This window comes from Ascidia mentula, chromosome 5 (assembly GCF_947561715.1).
Source record: "Ascidia mentula chromosome 5, kaAscMent1.1, whole genome shotgun sequence".
Classification (NCBI taxonomy): domain Eukaryota; kingdom Metazoa; phylum Chordata; class Ascidiacea; order Phlebobranchia; family Ascidiidae; genus Ascidia; species Ascidia mentula.
Window position 1 is genome coordinate 9076018 of NC_138570.1, and position 17727 is coordinate 9093744.

Sequence of the window (17727 nt, forward strand, 5' to 3'; positions counted from 1 at the left end):
CTAAGAGTATCTCCCCTTCCTTCATATCCTTTCTGAGGTGTTTGTTAAGGGTGCCAAAGATAATCATATGCATTACATTTTTTGGGATGTAAGTTATATTATTTTGACGTCAAATTCGGCACTGAAAAATTATGTTATTTCTTGTTGTTTGCTGCAACCAAGTCAGAAAATACCGCTTTTTTTAATTCAATGTGAACAAAAAAATACCTAAAAAATATGTTTAGTGCTGCGATGCAACACAACATATGTTGCAATGAAACTAAAACACGTTACCTGACAATGCAGGACCTTCGCCACTTAATGAACTGTTACAGCCTGAAGGTGTAATTAGCGAATCCCCAAGGTGATTTATTAATGTGATAGCCAAAATCTAACAACAGATGTAAACCTTGCGATAAGGTTTGCCGAAGAATGGTCGGATACAAATTGCAACAACAAGCAAAAGCAACATATTACACGCTTGTGCAAATTCCGAAAGTGTTTCTGTTGTAACGCCATTTTAATCAGTGTCCCATTTAGTTCCAAACAAGCTTTTTGAGCAATGGAAACTACATGGACTCGCAAACGAGTCGCGCACTAAGTGCTGGCCCCGTCTTGTCGCTTAAATTATTGATGTTTTTGCTTCTAGACGCGCTGACGCGGAAAGCAATCGTTATTTTATGGCGGTCGAGATGCCTGATAGCTCTCAGTCCGCCATCTGTACTTTGCAGTGAAGATGCGGTGCGGCAACACTTTGTAAAATCTGTGTAAAATGTTCAGTTCGCAAGATAGCAAAGGAGCTGCCTCGAGGCTGCTGAATAATTGAAGAGGTGCAGAAGGACTTTGTTTAGTTTTATCACTTCACGTTATACTGAAGTGTATTTGGTCGAGATATGAGGTTGGAAGCTGATTGTTTGCAAATATTTATTTAAAACGATACAAGTTACTGGAGTTTGAAAAAAAAAGACAAAGTGCTTGCACTGTAATGCAAAGAAACGAGATTGTTGCATTAATAATATTATTACAAAAGTACAACTGCTGCTTGTTGCTGACGTTGTGGTTTCCATAACTTTAAGGCAGTTGACTGAAGGTTTTATTAACACACAGATAGCAAAAGTGACGTCTAAAAAGTTAACCCCTCTCAAAGTTCATCAGATTTAGTAAGCCGTTTTGTTACATGAGCAGATGGCTGTTTTTAAACCGTATTTGATTTGTGCATTCCGTTTGCGGGGCTCGCGCAGTTCAACGGGTCCCAGTGGAATACGCAGCTAAACATTTTGTGTACTCCAATGAGAACGTTTGCAAAACGCAGCAACATTCGAGTTCAATTGACCGATCTAATAGCATAGCATAATTAAACACGATAACCGGTCTTAGCACGACGGTATTCCTCAATTATTAATTGAAAAAGGCAATCGCGTTTCTCTTGTTGGTGAAGGCGGTTTGTTGCAGCAGTTAAGGGTCGTAACTGCCATACAGCTGCTAAATTAATCACCGAAGGTGAGAAAGATTATTGAAAGACTGTGCTGCAGACCTAAAGTACTTCATTACTACGACAACTGACAAGTTATTGAAACAGCGAAGGACAGGTATTGATTATCTATAATTATATTGGTGTGATGTTTCACCAGAATCTAGATTATTAATGTCCGCAATACTGTAATATGATCTTTTTTCAGGCTTTTTATTAAACTTACTATGTTTCCGAGAAAAATACTTTAAACTAGACAATTTGCCCGAACACAAAGATGAACAGTTTCAATTCACTGACACGTGATGGTCACAGAATTAGGAGGTGTATGCCAAACTTTGGTCAGCAATGGAAGTGCGCTTACAAAACTGTATATACATACATCGCTGTGCTCATTCTTCTTTCCTCGACGACGACTTGCAACTGTCAATCATCCAGAAGCTACATCATGAACAGATTGGCGTAAGTTTACTATTAGCGCCAGCGCACGCCGAGATGCGACCATTGAAACCCTAATTGTTTCTTGATGTGATCAATGTTATGGATCGCCGCACGCCCTCTACTACTTTTCTTGCCACGCGGAGGCAAATTCAAACCCGCTGCGTTAGTTTCATTTCAATCACCGCGTAACTGCGAACCTTGAAGTCCTAGGGACGTAAATAATTCATGCGAGGACTTTTGTCTTTTACCGGTGCTTTGTCATGGCTAACACCGATGTGCTCTTTCACCTTCGAACAGAAACGGCGAGTTGGCAGAATCCTTCGGTTCCATTTTGAAAGATAAGATGCAAGAGTTTTCCGGATGCGAAGCTTTGACGAATGTATGTGTAATAACCCAATCTAACATAACTAATGCTAAATCAAGACAAGCACGAATTTATTTTGAAAAGCTGTATTTTCAAACATATTACCAAAAACCGTTACCGAAAATATGGCCATCACTATGTATTATAATAGCTATGTTGCTTCCAGATTCTATTTGAAAATAAGATATTGATGATGCCTACGTAGACGAAATCGATATTTCTATTGTATGTAATGAACTAGCTTACTTTAAAGCTAACAATAGCTGACAATTTAATTATGTTGCTTTCATTTTGATTTTTATAATACCTGTGTATTTTGTTTGTAAGCTTGTTGCATGCGCAACATAAATGTAACATATTTATTTGAATCTGCTTATATACAAATCTCGTTAGATATGTTGTAACTCTGTAGTAAATTTAGATGTATGAGCAGCGGTATAGTGCAGAAGAATTCTACGTGCACAAACGTAGCGGTTCTAAAACTGTTGCCCACTTTGCTTCGGAATTAGAAAAGATGCTGGGAAAAAAGCGCAGTGCAGTTAAGGTAACTTATAAACTAAAAAAAAATCTTGGAAAAATGTAATTTTTTTGTCCAGTGCACAAATTTCGTTGCCACTGGAATATAGAAACAAGTTGTTATTCCTAAATGTTAACCAACTTAATTTTGTTGATTAAACTTCCGTACACATCGCCTCAAAAAAACGTATTCCGTCAAACTCGTCATCCCTAAAATCTGACGTTTTCGAAAAAATACGCAGAGGTTGGTCGAAGAGGCAGAGAAAATAGCAACCTCCTACAATTGGACACGAACTCCTCCGGTCGATTACAACAACGTCCAATACATAAACGCACCAGTGGAAGGTATGAAAAACTTGGTGTCATCCTATCCGACCGAAAACCCACATCAACAAGTGCTTGTTTTTGGTGTAAACAACTTGTGGCGGTTGTAAATTAATCAGCAAATTTGGTGTTATTTGTTCACAAGATGACGACTATTCCGATCTCCGGAGGACGATGCGCTTTGAGAAGAACTTGCGATTCAGGTCGAAGGTAAACGTGAACCAGTCGGTGGTGCAAGTCCCATTCTACGTTTACTGCAAAGGTACAAATAGAAAAAGGTTCAAATTCTGCATAACAAGGGCTTTGCTCCATATATTACATTCATTGTTAAAAGTAAAAATGGAATGTGCGTCAATGTCAAGTACTGCTCATATTATCTGTCCAATACCCAGCAGCCACAAACAGAGCTTTTCATTGAAAAACGGATTTTATGGACGGGGCACTGGCTACCGCATCACAGTAATTTAATGGTTATGAATTATTGATAACACCTCAAAAGCTAATGTGACAGGTTTGATGCGTGTTCCGTATATCACCACTTCATTGAAACTGTGTCGTATGTTGCATGGTCTATATAAAAAATATTGACACTTTACACAAATATCTCGTAGTGAACACGTACGTCGGTACGACTTATAATTCCCCAGGTTTTATTGGGCAATAATTGTTTTCGTACTTGAGCTGGTACAACAAGAACGGTTTCGTTGCGTGTCCATTGGAATATGCAAAACGTTAATTGTTTTTTAGAAAGCGACCTGTTGAAATCAGTCGAGTGGTCCAAAGGTTTGAACGCGCAGTTCCGGGAGAATCTGGTTCGTGACCCAAATTTGAAATGGCAATACTTCGGTTCGGTGGAAGGTTACGTGCGGATTTATCCAGGGTTTCAGTGGAAGTTGGTGTCAGACACGGGAAAGGTGAATCTGTACGATTGCCGCACGCAACTTTGGTGAGAATGACAATAGAAATAAAAATGTCATGGGTTTGAGTTAACGCCGTTTGCGTACGAACAACTACTCCATATACTCTCTATAATACCACGCTTATTAGTAATATCTTTCACGCAACCTTTCTTTATCGATATCCGCAGTACATTACATAAAATACATCAAAAAGAGCGCGGATAAAAGCTTTCGAATGTCATCCAGCTAAGACGGGAAAATATTTCCTTCAGGTACACTCAAGCCGCCACTTATCCCAAGGACATGCTTGTGTTGTTGGACACAAGCGGTAGCATGACCGGTTTGCGCAAATCAATCGCCATTCGCGCGGTCGCCACATTGCTGGGAACTCTTAGCGACAACGACTTCTTCAATGTGCTCACGGTGAGTGCTAGGCTCTATAAAGAAGATGGGAAACAGATTGCAGGCGCTGTTCATTGATTGGGCGCCGCAAAGCCGTTCTCTAAATGTTCGTTTGCTGGTAGCATCGATTTTGGGGTTCTTTGGTTGAACTCGGAGTTCAGCTTTTGGCTCATGTAACGGCGACTTCAGTCTCTTTCTCGCTAGCGATCTCCCCATAAAATATTAACGCGCGTGAAGGGAAAAAGGCAATGCCACAAAACTTATTGCCAGTTCATGACTTATCCGCGCCATTTAACAAACAAACACACACGCACAGAAATATAGTGTTTCTTGACTAAATGTATATAACAAGAATAAGCCACAACATAAGCACACAAAAATTGACATTTATACGCGTTTTATGCTGTTTCAGGCAGTGTTTACAGCAGTGGTTCTCCACCTTTCAATTCGATGCAGTATGATGAACAGAAAGGTGTTTGAAAGCAAACGAATAAAACGCGGCGTTAACAAAGTTTCTGAAAAGTGAGCTTACTGTGTATATTGCGAGGCGGTGGTAATAAAATTACTACGAACCGGCACCTGTTAAGAAAATTTCTGAAAAATTTAAAAATGTTGATCACCCTTCGCTGATAGGTAACTTCAGTCTTGTTGAAACAAAGAAAATCGTACTCAATTAATAGGAGTTTTGTAAACCAAGGTCAAAGGTCGCCAAATTGGCACATAGTAACTTGAGTTCCAATTCACTTGCGGACGACAACTTGCCTACCCACGGCCATATTGGTCCAAAAACTGTTTTAAATTGTTCACCGTTGAGTTTGAAAATTCCGAAAGCGTGAAAGCTGGTGGCAGTTGAATGTTGTTGTATATAGTCACGTGTTCTATATAGTTTTGATGATCCAAGAGGTCGCTGGGCAAAGCTTTTAGTTTGTTGTTGTTCAAATTAAGAAGGTGCAGCAACGTGTTGCTCATAAACAAAGCCTTTGGCAGTCCGGTCAAAGCGTTGCCTTCAAGGTTTACGAACCGCAAATCTGGGCAGTTCCGAAATAATTCGGGCGACAGTTTCTCAAGCAAATTGTTTTCCAACCAGATTTCCTTGAGCTTGCTGTTTTTCTGAAACAGATAGCGATGCAGTGTTTGCAAACGGTTGTTGCTCAAATTCACGCGCTCCAGTTTTTTAAGTTTCCGAAAGGCTTTCTCAGCGATCGCCGATATCTGGTTGTAGCTCAGGTCTAGGTCGATAAGATGCACTTGATTTGCAAAATGTTTGTTGTTGATTTCGGTCAAACTGTTGTTGGCTATACCGACATGCATCAGCCTTCTGTTCTTCCGGAAGGTGCCGCTGTGGAGCCACGTCATGTTGTTGTGTCGCAATGAGAGGAACTGTAACTTCCTCCCGTATTGAAATGTCTTCCACATTGCTTTCTGAAAGGAATTTAATATGATGAGTAATCGTTTGTTAAAAACTATAATAGAAGTTGAGCAGAGTTTCATACTTCCATACGCGCCAGGGACTGGTTTAAGTAGTTGTTTGTATTTTGAATACTAAACACAGGTTGCTTCGTATTGGACTTGAAGTCGCTTTAAAAGTGACATTTGCACATTTTTATACATTGCTGTAGTTTCTCTATGACGTTATTTAAAAAACACATTTTCGTAAAATGAAAACTTTCACGGTCTTGGCAAGTAATTAAAATAATTAGTTTCTGATCCTCGGGAACCTCGGGAAAAAATACGTTACTTTATTACGTCAATGTCCACGGGAAACCCATCCAAAATCTATGCAGCATAAGGAAAAAAACGATTTGCTGCACTTACTTTTCGATTTCATAGCGCATTATAGATTATCGATAGAAATCAATGCGATTAGAGAATCAATTACATTTGCGTTAGTGCAATTATTGAATAAGGAAAAGTAAACTTCTCGACTGTCAATTACCTCCAAACGATTGCAATCAAGCACCAAGCTGCTCAAATTTGTGAGGTGGCGTAAGATCTCCTCGACCTCCACGCCGTTAGTTACGTTGTTGTGGAGCAGGGTTAGTTTTGACGTGAAGCCTGTGGAAATTGTACTTATCATGTGTGTTTGAACGTCACATTCAGATGTTTTTTAATTTATAGTGCAAAAGAGTGCGTAGAAACAGCTCGATAAACAAACAGTGTTAATAAAAACGTAACCGGTTTGTAAAGGCGGTGTGTTTAGGCCTCGTGTTTTAGTGTAATGATTTTTCAACTTATGCACACGCGAGCATACGATGAGCCTCTATTCCTAGCAAGTTATGGCCTTTGCTAAAATCGTATTCACATTCAAAATTTTGAGGAAACATTTAAATTCTACATTTGATTTTATTCGCCGTGGAGGTACGGACTGCGTTTCAACCTGCCTGGAATCACTTCAACCTCTATGGCTCTCTTTTGCCGCCTGCTGGAATTCGTGGGGAGTCGCCGATCGTCACAATTAGCGTTCCTCTGCCTCGCATTCCACTTGCATTTATCCGACATCACCTCCATCGCATTTTTGCACGCGTTCCTGTGGATTCGCCACCAATGACGTTAGGTATTTCCCTATAGCCTAGTACATTGAAACCAAGCTCGAAAACAACAGCATATATAGAATTTTATAAGGCGATGCCTGTGTTCGGCGTGAAGTTATAAAAATTCCACATCTGTCAGTTGCCAAATCTCATTGGTTTTACTCTCCCCACTCAAAAGGTTTTAAAAATATCTGCGTCAATAGGGTTTTCGCAAGGTTTAATTAATGTTTCAGAAGCATTGTAACGAAAGCAGGGTGAGATATTTATCAAGGGTCATATAGGATACTACGGAGAATTACGCACAGTAAATCACTTGAATTTGCGTAGGTAAGCACTCAAACGTTTTTAACATTTATGCGCGTTAATGTTGATTCAGGCGGTGTTTGGAGCAATGGATCTCCCCCCTTTTTAACTTGCGGTGCAGTGATTTCATACCTTTCGCACCAGAAGAATTACATTAATTGCGTAATTAGCCAAATAATCAGTATGTTCGAATTGCTCATGTCCTTGAATTGAATATCTGGTTTGAGCTGGTGGTATAGTTTTTACCTTTCGTTTGTCCAACCTCTGGAGCATATGCACATGGATTGATTTACCAACGCTTTCGGATACGAAGGATAACAGTCGAATCGCGGATGAAGGCTGAGTGCACACGGGCTCTTTTTACGTGTTTCCTCCAACCATCGGCCGACGAAATTCACAAACCCTTTCGTGATGCGTACCACAGAAATCAAAGGAACGCGAACCATCGATGGATCGGACTCATTTTCCCCTTGCGTGTTCGCGTACATTTTGGCTGGCACAATATGCGTTGCCACTCCAACGGTTTCAAGCGCATCGTCGTCGCCGGTGATGGATACGGGACTGCCTGGGAGTAGGTTTTCGGCCATCTTGTTGGTTGTGTTTGAAAGTGCGACGCACAGTTTCATCTTCTGCACCGAGTTAACTGCACCGTTAGCATTGAAAAGTTCACCCATACATTGGCTGCCTGTTCCGCACCCTTCTAACAGACTAGCAACGGTTGCGGTCAAATTGGCCAATTGTGACTTTGGCCTTGCGACCGCGATGCGGGCATCGGCATGGCTAATGTTGAGCTCTTCGTAGTTCTTCGACGTCACACGAATTGCCGCCAAATCGTAACGGCAGTCTCCACACTCCATGTACTGACGCGCCACCATCACGTTCTTGGCGTTCAGCGCGATCTGCGCCGACTTATCTGGAAGAAAAACCGCAATTCTTTTGTGGTCGACAGCTGACATTCCGCCGCAGATATACTGGGTCTGACGCACAGCGCCTGACATTTAAATTTCTATGAGCACAATATTGACCATTTGAACAGTACTCGCGTTTGTACCCAGGGCGCTCGGAACAGATCGTATTTAACGGCAAAGTCAATATTTGACGGGACGCAAATCAGTTTTGTCTGTCTGAAATCTCACTAAGATAAATGGGTAACGATTACGGTTGCACGTTTTTTAACGAGCTTACTACGTGCCTATGAATAGCTTAAGTTTTCGTACGCGCTCACCTTTATGATTTAAAGTAGCGCAATAGGAACGAAATCCTTTTTTCACCATCTGAACCTGCCATCGTTGGTACCCAAAGCATTCATAGTCCTCGTTCTTCGTTAGCGTTTCGTTCTTGTATTCATTCAGTGCCGTACACCGCACACTGAAATCCACAACACATTGCGCAGCTGTGACCACCACGTAGATTTTTCGTTTCTTGTACGGTATGCCGAGCAAAAAGGCGGAACATTCCTTGTCCCCGGCAGTCAGACGCAGCAGGAGTTTTTGCGGCAAATCGCTGGGAAGTGGCGCCGCCGAGGTTTGAAACAGATCACCGTCGATCGTCACAAACTTCTGTCTCGGTTCAGGTGTCGTCGAGTTGGAATCGTCCTCACTTTTAAACACTAGACACGGAAGTGACGAAACTTTGCTTTGCTTGCACGTATTGCATCGCCTGGCCACCTGTTGGCAGTAATGCTTGTAGCAGAGACCCAGGTCCTTGCATACGAAGCGGTCCGGTTCGCGGTTGTAGTGTGCCCGGCGCAAGCACTCATGCGTCTTCAAATTAGGTTTTACGACTGATTTACTGGCGCCCATCCAGCAAAGTAATAGCAAGCAAATAAACCGAAGGACTCTGTGAAGTAACCGGCCATATCCTGCCGAGACCGATTTCGTATATTTCAGCATTTCTTGGCTATGTGTTGTTTCTTAACCCGAGTTCATACCCGTCAGATTATAGTTTTTCTTAGGCAAAACTCCAAAGCTCACAACATTTTACGACCATGAAAACCCTTATGCTGACCGAATCTAAACATGTGAAACGACAAATTCAACAAGTGAAGAAACAACGTATCGCCTGAGCGTATTTCATTGAAACTACCCACATCACGAGTGTCTGACAAACAACATCGTACCGTGCCCTAAGCGGAACAAGAATTGAGTCGCGACGAACTGTGTCCTCGTTATAGGGAATTTCTCGTTTAGTTTGCCCCCACCCGTGTGCAATGAGTTTCACTCACACGCCACGCTCTGCGTCACCACAAAATAGCGAGGGGATTTTTGCAGAAATCACACAGTTAAAGCAGAAGGCACATTGTGGAAAGTGATTTTAATATTACTGTGTAAACTGTGCATCCCGGTATTTACACTAACAGCTGATCGGTATACCCCTGACTTACACTTTGGTAATGCTTTTATCGGTTTCGCTTCTGTCTAGTCTGCTATCAGACATTGAGGTTAGTCACTGCAGTGGCGTTTTGTCATGCGATGCACAATTCTATACGTTTGTGCGTCTTTCTCTATGAGTTTTCGACCACCGCACAACATGGCTCCTGTAACTGGTCCACAAAGCAACATCAACTGTCAACGTTGACAGAACTACCTTTTTATAGTTCCCATGGCGGCCAATTTGCCTCCAGAAGCCCAAACTCCCTTGGCGTCTTCTGCGAAGTCATAATTTATGGTGTGGGTTTACAAAGCAATTACGATCGTTCTCGCAAACGTGGGAGCGCATTTTGTCTGTCTGTCTGTTGTTCTTCACAGCTGAGCTTCAAAACTCCAAGCTGTTAACCCCTTGTAGAGCACAGGTGCTTTCGAACAACGGACTCGGTGTTAACGATAGGTGTGCCGACCACCGCGTAGGTCGAATGATTTACACGTGTAGAACACAACTTGACTTTAACTTACAGTATGCCGAATTAAGAAATCTGTGCCTCTGTAATAATCTTACTTAGTATATAGTATCGTGTTATTGCTGATCAATAATCTTTCTTTCAATTCTACGCAGTTCAAGAAGGAAACTGAGGTGGTGGAGCCGTGTTTTAACGGGACACTTGTTCGTGCCGACAAGCGAAACATTGAGGTATGTTTTATGGTTCATACACCTACCCTACCTTCCTGGTAGCAAAACACTCACAGGTCAACTGTTTTGATAAAAAAAACTGCTTTCCGAAAAACGCATTGTTGTTCGAAAAATACTGAACTGTTTAATTGCGTGTGAGATGCTTTAAAAACTATTTTTAAGGATCTTTGCAGCTGATTAAAACTCACACTTTCTATGCTATCTACTGTTGCCTTCTGTATTAAGCGTAAAGGTTTTACCACGTTTTGAGACACCAAATACTGAAATTCTCCAGCATTTGCAGTTTTCGTGATGTTCTGTCGTAAAACTGCTATGGCATAAAATGTCGTGGATGAGGTTTGTACAATACGCATAAAAGTCACATAAGACGGACGCTGGAAATGAATTAAGTCCACGGCATTTACATAATACAAATACACCCACAAAAGGCGACCGCTCGAAATGTCACCAAATCAGCTGAAGCATATTTACGTAACCCACGTTCAACACACAATAAGCCGTTTAACTCTACGATGAAAGTTTTGCCCCGTTCTGTTAAGCAAACAGCGATATCCGACTGAGTCGAACGACCCGCCTCGTCCTTATCTAACGTCTAGTTATGACACTCTGTCTTCCTGTGCTTTTATAGACTGTCCTGCAGCGACTGGAAAGCATCACTATGCGTGACATTGCCTCATTCGAAGGCGCGTTCCGCACAGCTCTTAATTACATGGTCAACGTGAGCAATTTGCTTTTTTGTTCTATTTGTTTATCGTTTATCATCAACATTTGTGTCCAAAAAAATCAAACAAGGTGCAAGACAGCGATTTGTCGTAGGTTTGGCTTTAAACCTTCAATAACAAGACTATTTAGATGAATAAACTTTACTGTGTCTCCATACTGGTTTCTGTGTTATTAACAAATATATGTTCCGGGTAAATCGAAAGTTGTAGCGTGTAGATTATTTCATTGACAAATATTTGATTACCAACCTCAGCAAAACCCTTCGTGGTGGCCCGCCCTATTTTGTCATTTTTCGCTTAACAACGACCACGTTCTGTTCTCGTGTCATTTACGACCAGTCAATTTGACAAAACGACGTCGGTCATTGTAAATGTAACACGAAACCTATTTTAGTTTCACAGTAACGGAAGTGGCAGCGGCTGCAACTGCGCCATCATGCTCATCACCGACGGTGCCCCGGAAAACTACCAATGGTTGTTCGATGAAGCCAAAACAAACCGTAGTTTGCCTGTAAGCCATTAGCACACAATCGATACTTCCACTATTAAACGTCCTTTTCTAGATTTCGTTGTTTCACTTGTACAAAACAATGAATTCAGTGGAAGCCTTGTACAGTTATACGTAATACGAGAGATTTCCAAACAGAGAGCCGTGACCCTGCAGTGGTTTTACGGTTCACAATGAATAGAAGTCACACAAAGTATAAGATGTGTACATCCCGTCCTGGGAGTTTTTCATTCGTTTTATTACAATGAACTGATTCAATAATATATCCAAATATTCATGTCAAACATGAGGGACATTTTAACCTGTTAGAAGGGTTCGCAAGCGAAAAAGATTAGGAAACACTACTCAGGGAGTTTAGGAAACATCTGTACAATATTATATAAAGAAATCTGCTTAATTTCAAACACAACTTCCAAATAAGTGTGTATTTCATTAAATGCCTTAAGTCGTCCTGATCATTTGGCAAAGAAGAAGAATTGATTTTTTGCAGATCCGCGTGTTCGCCTACTTAGTCGGCCAGGAAAAAAATTATCTCGAACCCGTGAGAGAGATTGCCTGCAACAACCAGGGTTTCTTCACACAAGTTGAAAGTCGCAACAGCGTGACGGAGCAAGTGCTGGTAAAACTATATTATCTCAATACCACAAAAATGAAATGCTTTATGTACGCTTTCTGCCCTTGTACTAATCTACGTGTTTACAGCGACATGTTGACGTGATAAACCGGCCTATGGCAATCATGGGCGATCACCACACGGCTTGGACCAAAGGATATTACGATAAATCAAACGTTGACGAGGTAAGTGTAATATACTTCGCTACAAGCATACCCATAAATACATTTTTTGCGAAACATCTTTGCTGACATCTGACCGTTTCCAGATGACTGCTTTAACATTTTTGTTATCTACGTCTGTCATAGCAGACAAATACTGTATTATTAAGCAGAATAGCATTATACCAGCATTACCATAACGCATTGGCATTCGCCTCATAACATATATCTTTATTGTTGTTTTATCAGAGGTTGGGCCTCATAACGACGGTGGCAATGCCCGTTTACCGCAACACAACATTTGCTCCACCATCCATGCTGGGGGTGATGGCAGTTGATGTTCCTGTGAGCGATATGATCGATGCAATGCCTGTTAACACGTGAGTCATTGTGTGTATTTGGCGAAAAAACACGTTATACGTCGTTATACGGCCATACACGATTTTGTGGAACTTAACAATGCGTCTAATTTGTACAAAATACTTCATTGAAGGAAAATTTAAGTTTTGTAATTTTATTTACAAGTGCGTCTTTAGCTTTTAGGCAGTTTCTCATCTTGTCGCAGAATCGGGGGAGAGTTTTTAAATAAAAAGTTTTCTACATAGTTTTACCGCATGACTTTATAGAGTTGGAGTCAACGCTTACATGTACATCATAACCAACAACGGGTACGTGCTCTTTCATCCACGTTGGAACGGCAAATATCTCGACCTCGGGACAATCACCACGATCCCAAATTCTGACAGGTAACATCATTTTATCGACCTGTGTAGAGACGATATATGCAATTTGACATAATGGTTTACCAGTTTTGACATCAACAATCTGGAGTACGGGGAAGGGCACACGGCAATTCGTTCCGGTATGATTCAGCTGAAGTCATCACAATATGCTGTCTCCGAAATCATTACACCTCTTGATGATTGGGTGGGTTCAAATCCGCATTAAATTTGGTTTTTAAATTAATCAACGTTGGCGGCGCAAATTCATTTCCATTAAAGTATTCCATTTATATTTCTGAAAAAGAATAAACTTCGAGTCAATAAAAATCAAAAATTTCTGTAGTTTTTGTTGGTTGAATACATTTGATGGTATTTAAAACGTTTCAAAGAAACAGGTTATTTTTCGTTATAAATAGACGGAGTTAGAACAGATCGAACAATCCTTCCTTATGGTGGTTTGCGATATTGCTCTGGCGATTTCAGCAAATAGTTACTTCTTTCGTCCAGCAGTGTTTGTTGAAAGCCTTAAAAATATTCGGATTTTCTGTAGAATCGAGTCGTCATTTCGGAGGGTGTTTATTACTTTACACCAATACCAACTACTCCGTATCGTGTGGCGCTGGTTCTTCCCTCAGGATACGGTCATACAAAGGTTACATATAACGACAAACTTCACGCGAAACTGTATGACCCCCTATACAATGAGAGGCATTGCAAACAGGTAGGACATTTTTTACAGTGTCCACATGACATACATCGTTTAAAAATGTTTTTAAAATTTGTTTTCTAATAAACCGTATGTAAATATCTATTTGCCAGTGATAATCTTCCTCAAAACCAGCAAGAAAGTAAGCCAGCAAATCTTATTGATTTTTGTTTCAGATTCAAAGCAATCTGATGAAAAGTAATTCCATTGGGATCAATCGTAACGCCGCTATTTGTTCACTTATGGTGGGCGATGTACAATTGGCTGAGAGCTGGCGTTACTGTCATTTCCGAAACGAGGAGATGGTGGAGTCTATTGGCAGGATGAGTCAGCTGCAAATGCTGAAAGCTTATTTGCTTAACGAAGCAAACAACACGATCAAGTGTACGTTGGTAGAAGTGAAAGTGCCAATGTTAAGATACAAGTGGTAGTGTGGTAAAAATATCGTAAGCATATGTTACGAAAGTAAAATATTACAATTTAAACCGTGTATGTGCATTTTGCGTACACGTATAACTCTTTAATGCAAAACATAAACATTTCCTGCTTCTGAAACAACTTCCAGAAAGTAATGTTAGAGTTACAGCTATATATCCGGTTCGAAAAACCCAAACCATTCTGCTCTATTCTTTAAACAGTCTGTAAACAAAATGCGCACAATCTAATAAGGAAATTATGTATTCTGTAGCATATACCTTTTTGCAACATACAATATGTAGGCGACGTTTATGCAAGCCCAGATTAAATTTTCATGCCGCGTATTTTAATAGGTAACGAGGAACTTGTCAGTGGAGTTCTATTTGATGTTTTCCTTGCTGCGGCCCTGACTCCAGCATGGACGGAACATCGAACCTTCAACACCTCCATCGAGTAAGAATACCCTTTTTCATTGGAAATTTCTGACATGTAAACATGTTTAGTCTGGTTTAAAATCAATATAATAGAGAAATCATCGTTATTTTTATCTTGTTAAACGTATTTGTATTGATATGCAGAGCCGGAGTAGAAATGTCGTTCGTCATATCGAAGAGTGGTATGATGAGACAATATTGGTTCGACATTTACGCATCGGAGGACTACAAACGTAGTCGAGGCGCCCTGTTCAGGTTAGATCAAAAGAAGTGATGTGACAAGTTGTATTGTATTAACTTACTTTCATTTGTCCATTTATTCTTCTATACCATTCACGCAGCTATACGATATAATTGAACAGAGAATATTCATGATCCAGGTTTACTCGAACAGAATTTCCGAGCATATACCGCCGAACAGCAAGCTACCCCAGCGGGTCGTGGATGTACACACTGCCAAACGATGACGAAACCAGCAAACGGTTTGGTAGAAATGTGGTTGTGGCCACGACACCATTGGTGCATCGCAATGCTGTCTTAGGAGGTAGGGACATTTCTTATTTCTTCTATATCTTTAAACATAACATTGCAATAAAATATTCGTTTCAATTTAGTTTCAGGTCTTCTGCTAAACCAAAGCGCGTTTCAAGCTCAGTTTTGGAAAGAAGCAGCTTCGTATGAAAACTCGAATTGCGCTGAGGTAAGCTGAAAGTTCTAGTTCTAGCAAGCTCAAAGTCCCTAACTGACGATTTCTTTAAACGTAGAATGAAGACACAGGTTTCGAATGCTTTATTATTGACGAAAATGGAATCGTGATGTTGTCACGTGAGCAGGATGACGTAAGATTGCATCACCGTTACGTAGTTGTCTTTTTTATCAGACATTTGAATTTCACAGATAGGGAAGTTCTTTGGTGCCTTAAATGGTCACGTGATGCGCGAGTTGATAGACGACGGCGTGTTTCGCAAGGTGGAGCTATACGACTACGGAGCAATGTGCGATCGACCTGAAGGCAACGCCAATAACGGGGCGACCGGTGTAGAATTTAAGGTAAATTCTTAAGGTGACAACTAATCAAATCGTTTCAAATGGGAATTGTTTGTTGTGCGTTTAAAGACCCCGCGGCTTGAAAAATGTCCAATTGACATGCTGTTATTATCCGCGAACTATGCATGCTGCACTTTTTTATTTGTGCATGCGGGTCTGAAACATGAGGACGTTTTTCAAAATAAACAACGTCTTTCATTTGAATAATTTACTCGCATTTTTCTCTACATATTCATTCATAATATGATTGAACTTTGCACTTTTTAGTCCATTCAGCATTCAGTCTGGATGTACCTGATGTGGTGGGCAAAACAATTCGTCAGGTGAGCTGTGTTCAATACAAAGTTTAATTCACGTTATGACATACTTGTTTTTGGGATAGAGCTCTTGCAAACTTGACAATATACAGTTGGTGGACGGTGATATGGTCGGTGGAGCCCAGGGCTGCTGCTGGAGCAAATGTTGGAGAGAGTACATATAGGTGAGTAAGGTCGTTACTTATGTCAAGTCACGGATGACGAATAAATCTGAGGGAGTTTGAAAATGTTGATCAAAATTTGCTCAATATTTCTATCAGTGCTGAGTGAGGTTTACATTGAACTGTTTTCTATTGCCAGGGTTACTGTTGAAGTATAGATATGCTAAACAATTTTGCATGTTGCTTTTTGGTCTGCATTCTTACCAAAACGAAAAAACGCTTGCTTGTATTTTTAGTCCCTGCCACAAGAAGTATGACGTGTATGTCGTAAATCGGACGAAAACGCCAAGCTTCGGAAGAACGCTCTGCGACAATTACAGTCCTGTCACCTGTGAAAGGTGAAACATTTTTCAAACATCTACATTGTTAATAATTCAGTAAACCGCCTAATTAGATCAGAGATCCTTTATCACATTGGATCTTGTTCATGATAAATGTTCTCTGGTTGCAGGGAATACGGTATGTATAGTCTGAGCAGCAGCAATTTATTTCTGGTGACTATTCGGAATGTAGACGACCCGGAGTTGGATTGTTCCTGCAAGAACAAATCCGAGCCGATCTTACCAGTGAAGGGCCAGGAAATAATTTATATCCTTTGTAGTTTTCACTAACAAACATTACTGTGATTGGTTTGCATTGATTCTGATTAATTGGTTTGTGTACATGCGCATTTTCCACCATTCAACTTTGTTTGGTTGAAACCTAAACCAAGTATAGCACTTGTTATTGCTATAAAACCCATTCTGTAATGTTACAGTGTGTAAAACTGATGCAAAATCTGCTACACTAGCAACAGCATCAGCTGTTTCACCAATGCAAAGAGTTCACATTTCCCAATTTCTTTTAATCCTTAACGTCCTTTCGTACATCCCCAAGAGCAAAGATGTCAACAACTTCGTGAAAACAAAGGGAGGCGGAGACCCGATGGATGCATTTCTCATCACGCAGCTGTAAGTGCTTTAAATCAGAGCTGTATGCAAATATGGACATATTCACTTTTTTTCGGGGTGCGTAATTTCTTATATGTTAGTGATACGTAGAAACCACGGATCATTTAAACACGCTCTGCGGTGTGAAAAAATTAAAGTAAAATTTATAAAAACGTTTTCCGTTGCTCATGTCCCAAGAGACCTTGGATTAAGAAAATGATTTTATGTTGCAGGAATCGCGGATGAATCTTTCTTGTTTCGAATCAAACTCAGCCTCGAGGATATTCCCGCTGTGGTGGAAAACCAAGCGCAAAGCTGGATCCGACACCATTGTTTATCGCGCATGGCTCTCTTGTCTCACAATACACTTAACTTTTGTCGCGATTTGCACGGCGGTGCTGGACGGCTCCCTGCTGCGAGTACCTTACGACTGGTAGAAGTGTGAGTGAGCGTAACAGCTACATTGTGAAAAACCACTGTGCTGCGGCTGTCTAAACAAATTGCAGCTACCATCGTCAAGCACAAAAAAGCTATATCCAAAGCCTTTTTAGGACGCATTTGTGCAAATACTGTATTTTTGTTTAGTTTCGCCGCATGTAATGTTCTTAGATCGTCCAAATGCGTTGGTGCTCAACGCTCGTTTAACTATAGACCCTATAGATGGGTTTTAAGTTTCATTTTTGTATGCATTGTG

The 17727-nt window shown here is 40.7% G+C and overlaps 2 protein-coding genes across 2 annotated transcripts; one reads left to right on the forward strand and one right to left on the reverse strand.

The window, feature by feature from the left end:
- The first annotated feature begins 1757 nt into the window (after positions 1 to 1757).
- LOC145901536 (voltage-dependent calcium channel subunit alpha-2/delta-3-like) lies at positions 1758 to 17656 on the forward strand. Its single transcript, XM_082989261.1, has 29 exons — positions 1758 to 1912; positions 2189 to 2270; positions 2677 to 2799; positions 3014 to 3116; positions 3241 to 3357; positions 3843 to 4041; positions 4267 to 4417; positions 10222 to 10296; positions 10925 to 11014; positions 11413 to 11529; positions 12017 to 12145; positions 12229 to 12324; positions 12550 to 12680; positions 12927 to 13046; positions 13110 to 13227; positions 13573 to 13743; positions 13905 to 14112; positions 14499 to 14598; positions 14724 to 14834; positions 14960 to 15123; positions 15194 to 15279; positions 15344 to 15418; positions 15477 to 15629; positions 15894 to 15949; positions 16009 to 16107; positions 16341 to 16442; positions 16556 to 16692; positions 16972 to 17054; positions 17267 to 17656. The coding sequence occupies exons 1-29, from the start codon at positions 1779 to 1781 to the stop codon at positions 17468 to 17470; spliced, it is 3534 nt and encodes a 1177-aa protein (XP_082845387.1). The 5' UTR covers positions 1758 to 1778; the 3' UTR covers positions 17471 to 17656.
- On the reverse strand, positions 4724 to 9255 carry LOC145901537 (uncharacterized). The gene is made up of 5 exons (XM_082989263.1): positions 8456 to 9255; positions 7477 to 8143; positions 6778 to 6923; positions 6333 to 6451; positions 4724 to 5818 (listed from the first exon to the last, which is right to left on the reverse strand). Exons 1-5 carry the CDS (start codon positions 9120 to 9122, stop codon positions 5159 to 5161), a joined length of 2259 nt encoding a protein of 752 aa, XP_082845389.1. The 5' UTR covers positions 9123 to 9255; the 3' UTR covers positions 4724 to 5158.
- Positions 17657 to 17727: the final 71 nt, after the last annotated feature.

Coding starts and splice junctions, on each gene's coding strand:
- LOC145901536 (XM_082989261.1), top strand. CDS start 1,779: ATGCCAAACTTTGGTCAGCAATGGAAGTGCGCTTACAAAACTGTATAT. Junction 13,228..13,572: donor TTACACCTCTTGATGATTGG/GTGGGTTCAAAT, acceptor GATTTTCTGTAG/AATCGAGTCGTCATTTCGGA. Junction 15,950..16,008: donor TGGGCAAAACAATTCGTCAG/GTGAGCTGTGTT, acceptor TTTTTGGGATAG/AGCTCTTGCAAACTTGACAA.
- LOC145901537 (XM_082989263.1), bottom strand. CDS start 9,122: ATGCTGAAATATACGAAATCGGTCTCGGCAGGATATGGCCGGTTACTT. Junction 6,924..7,476: donor AGAGGTTGGACAAACGAAAG/GTAAAAACTATA, acceptor GCGAATCCACAG/GAACGCGTGCAAAAATGCGA. Junction 5,819..6,332: donor TTGATTGCAATCGTTTGGAG/GTAATTGACAGT, acceptor AATTCCTTTCAG/AAAGCAATGTGGAAGACATT.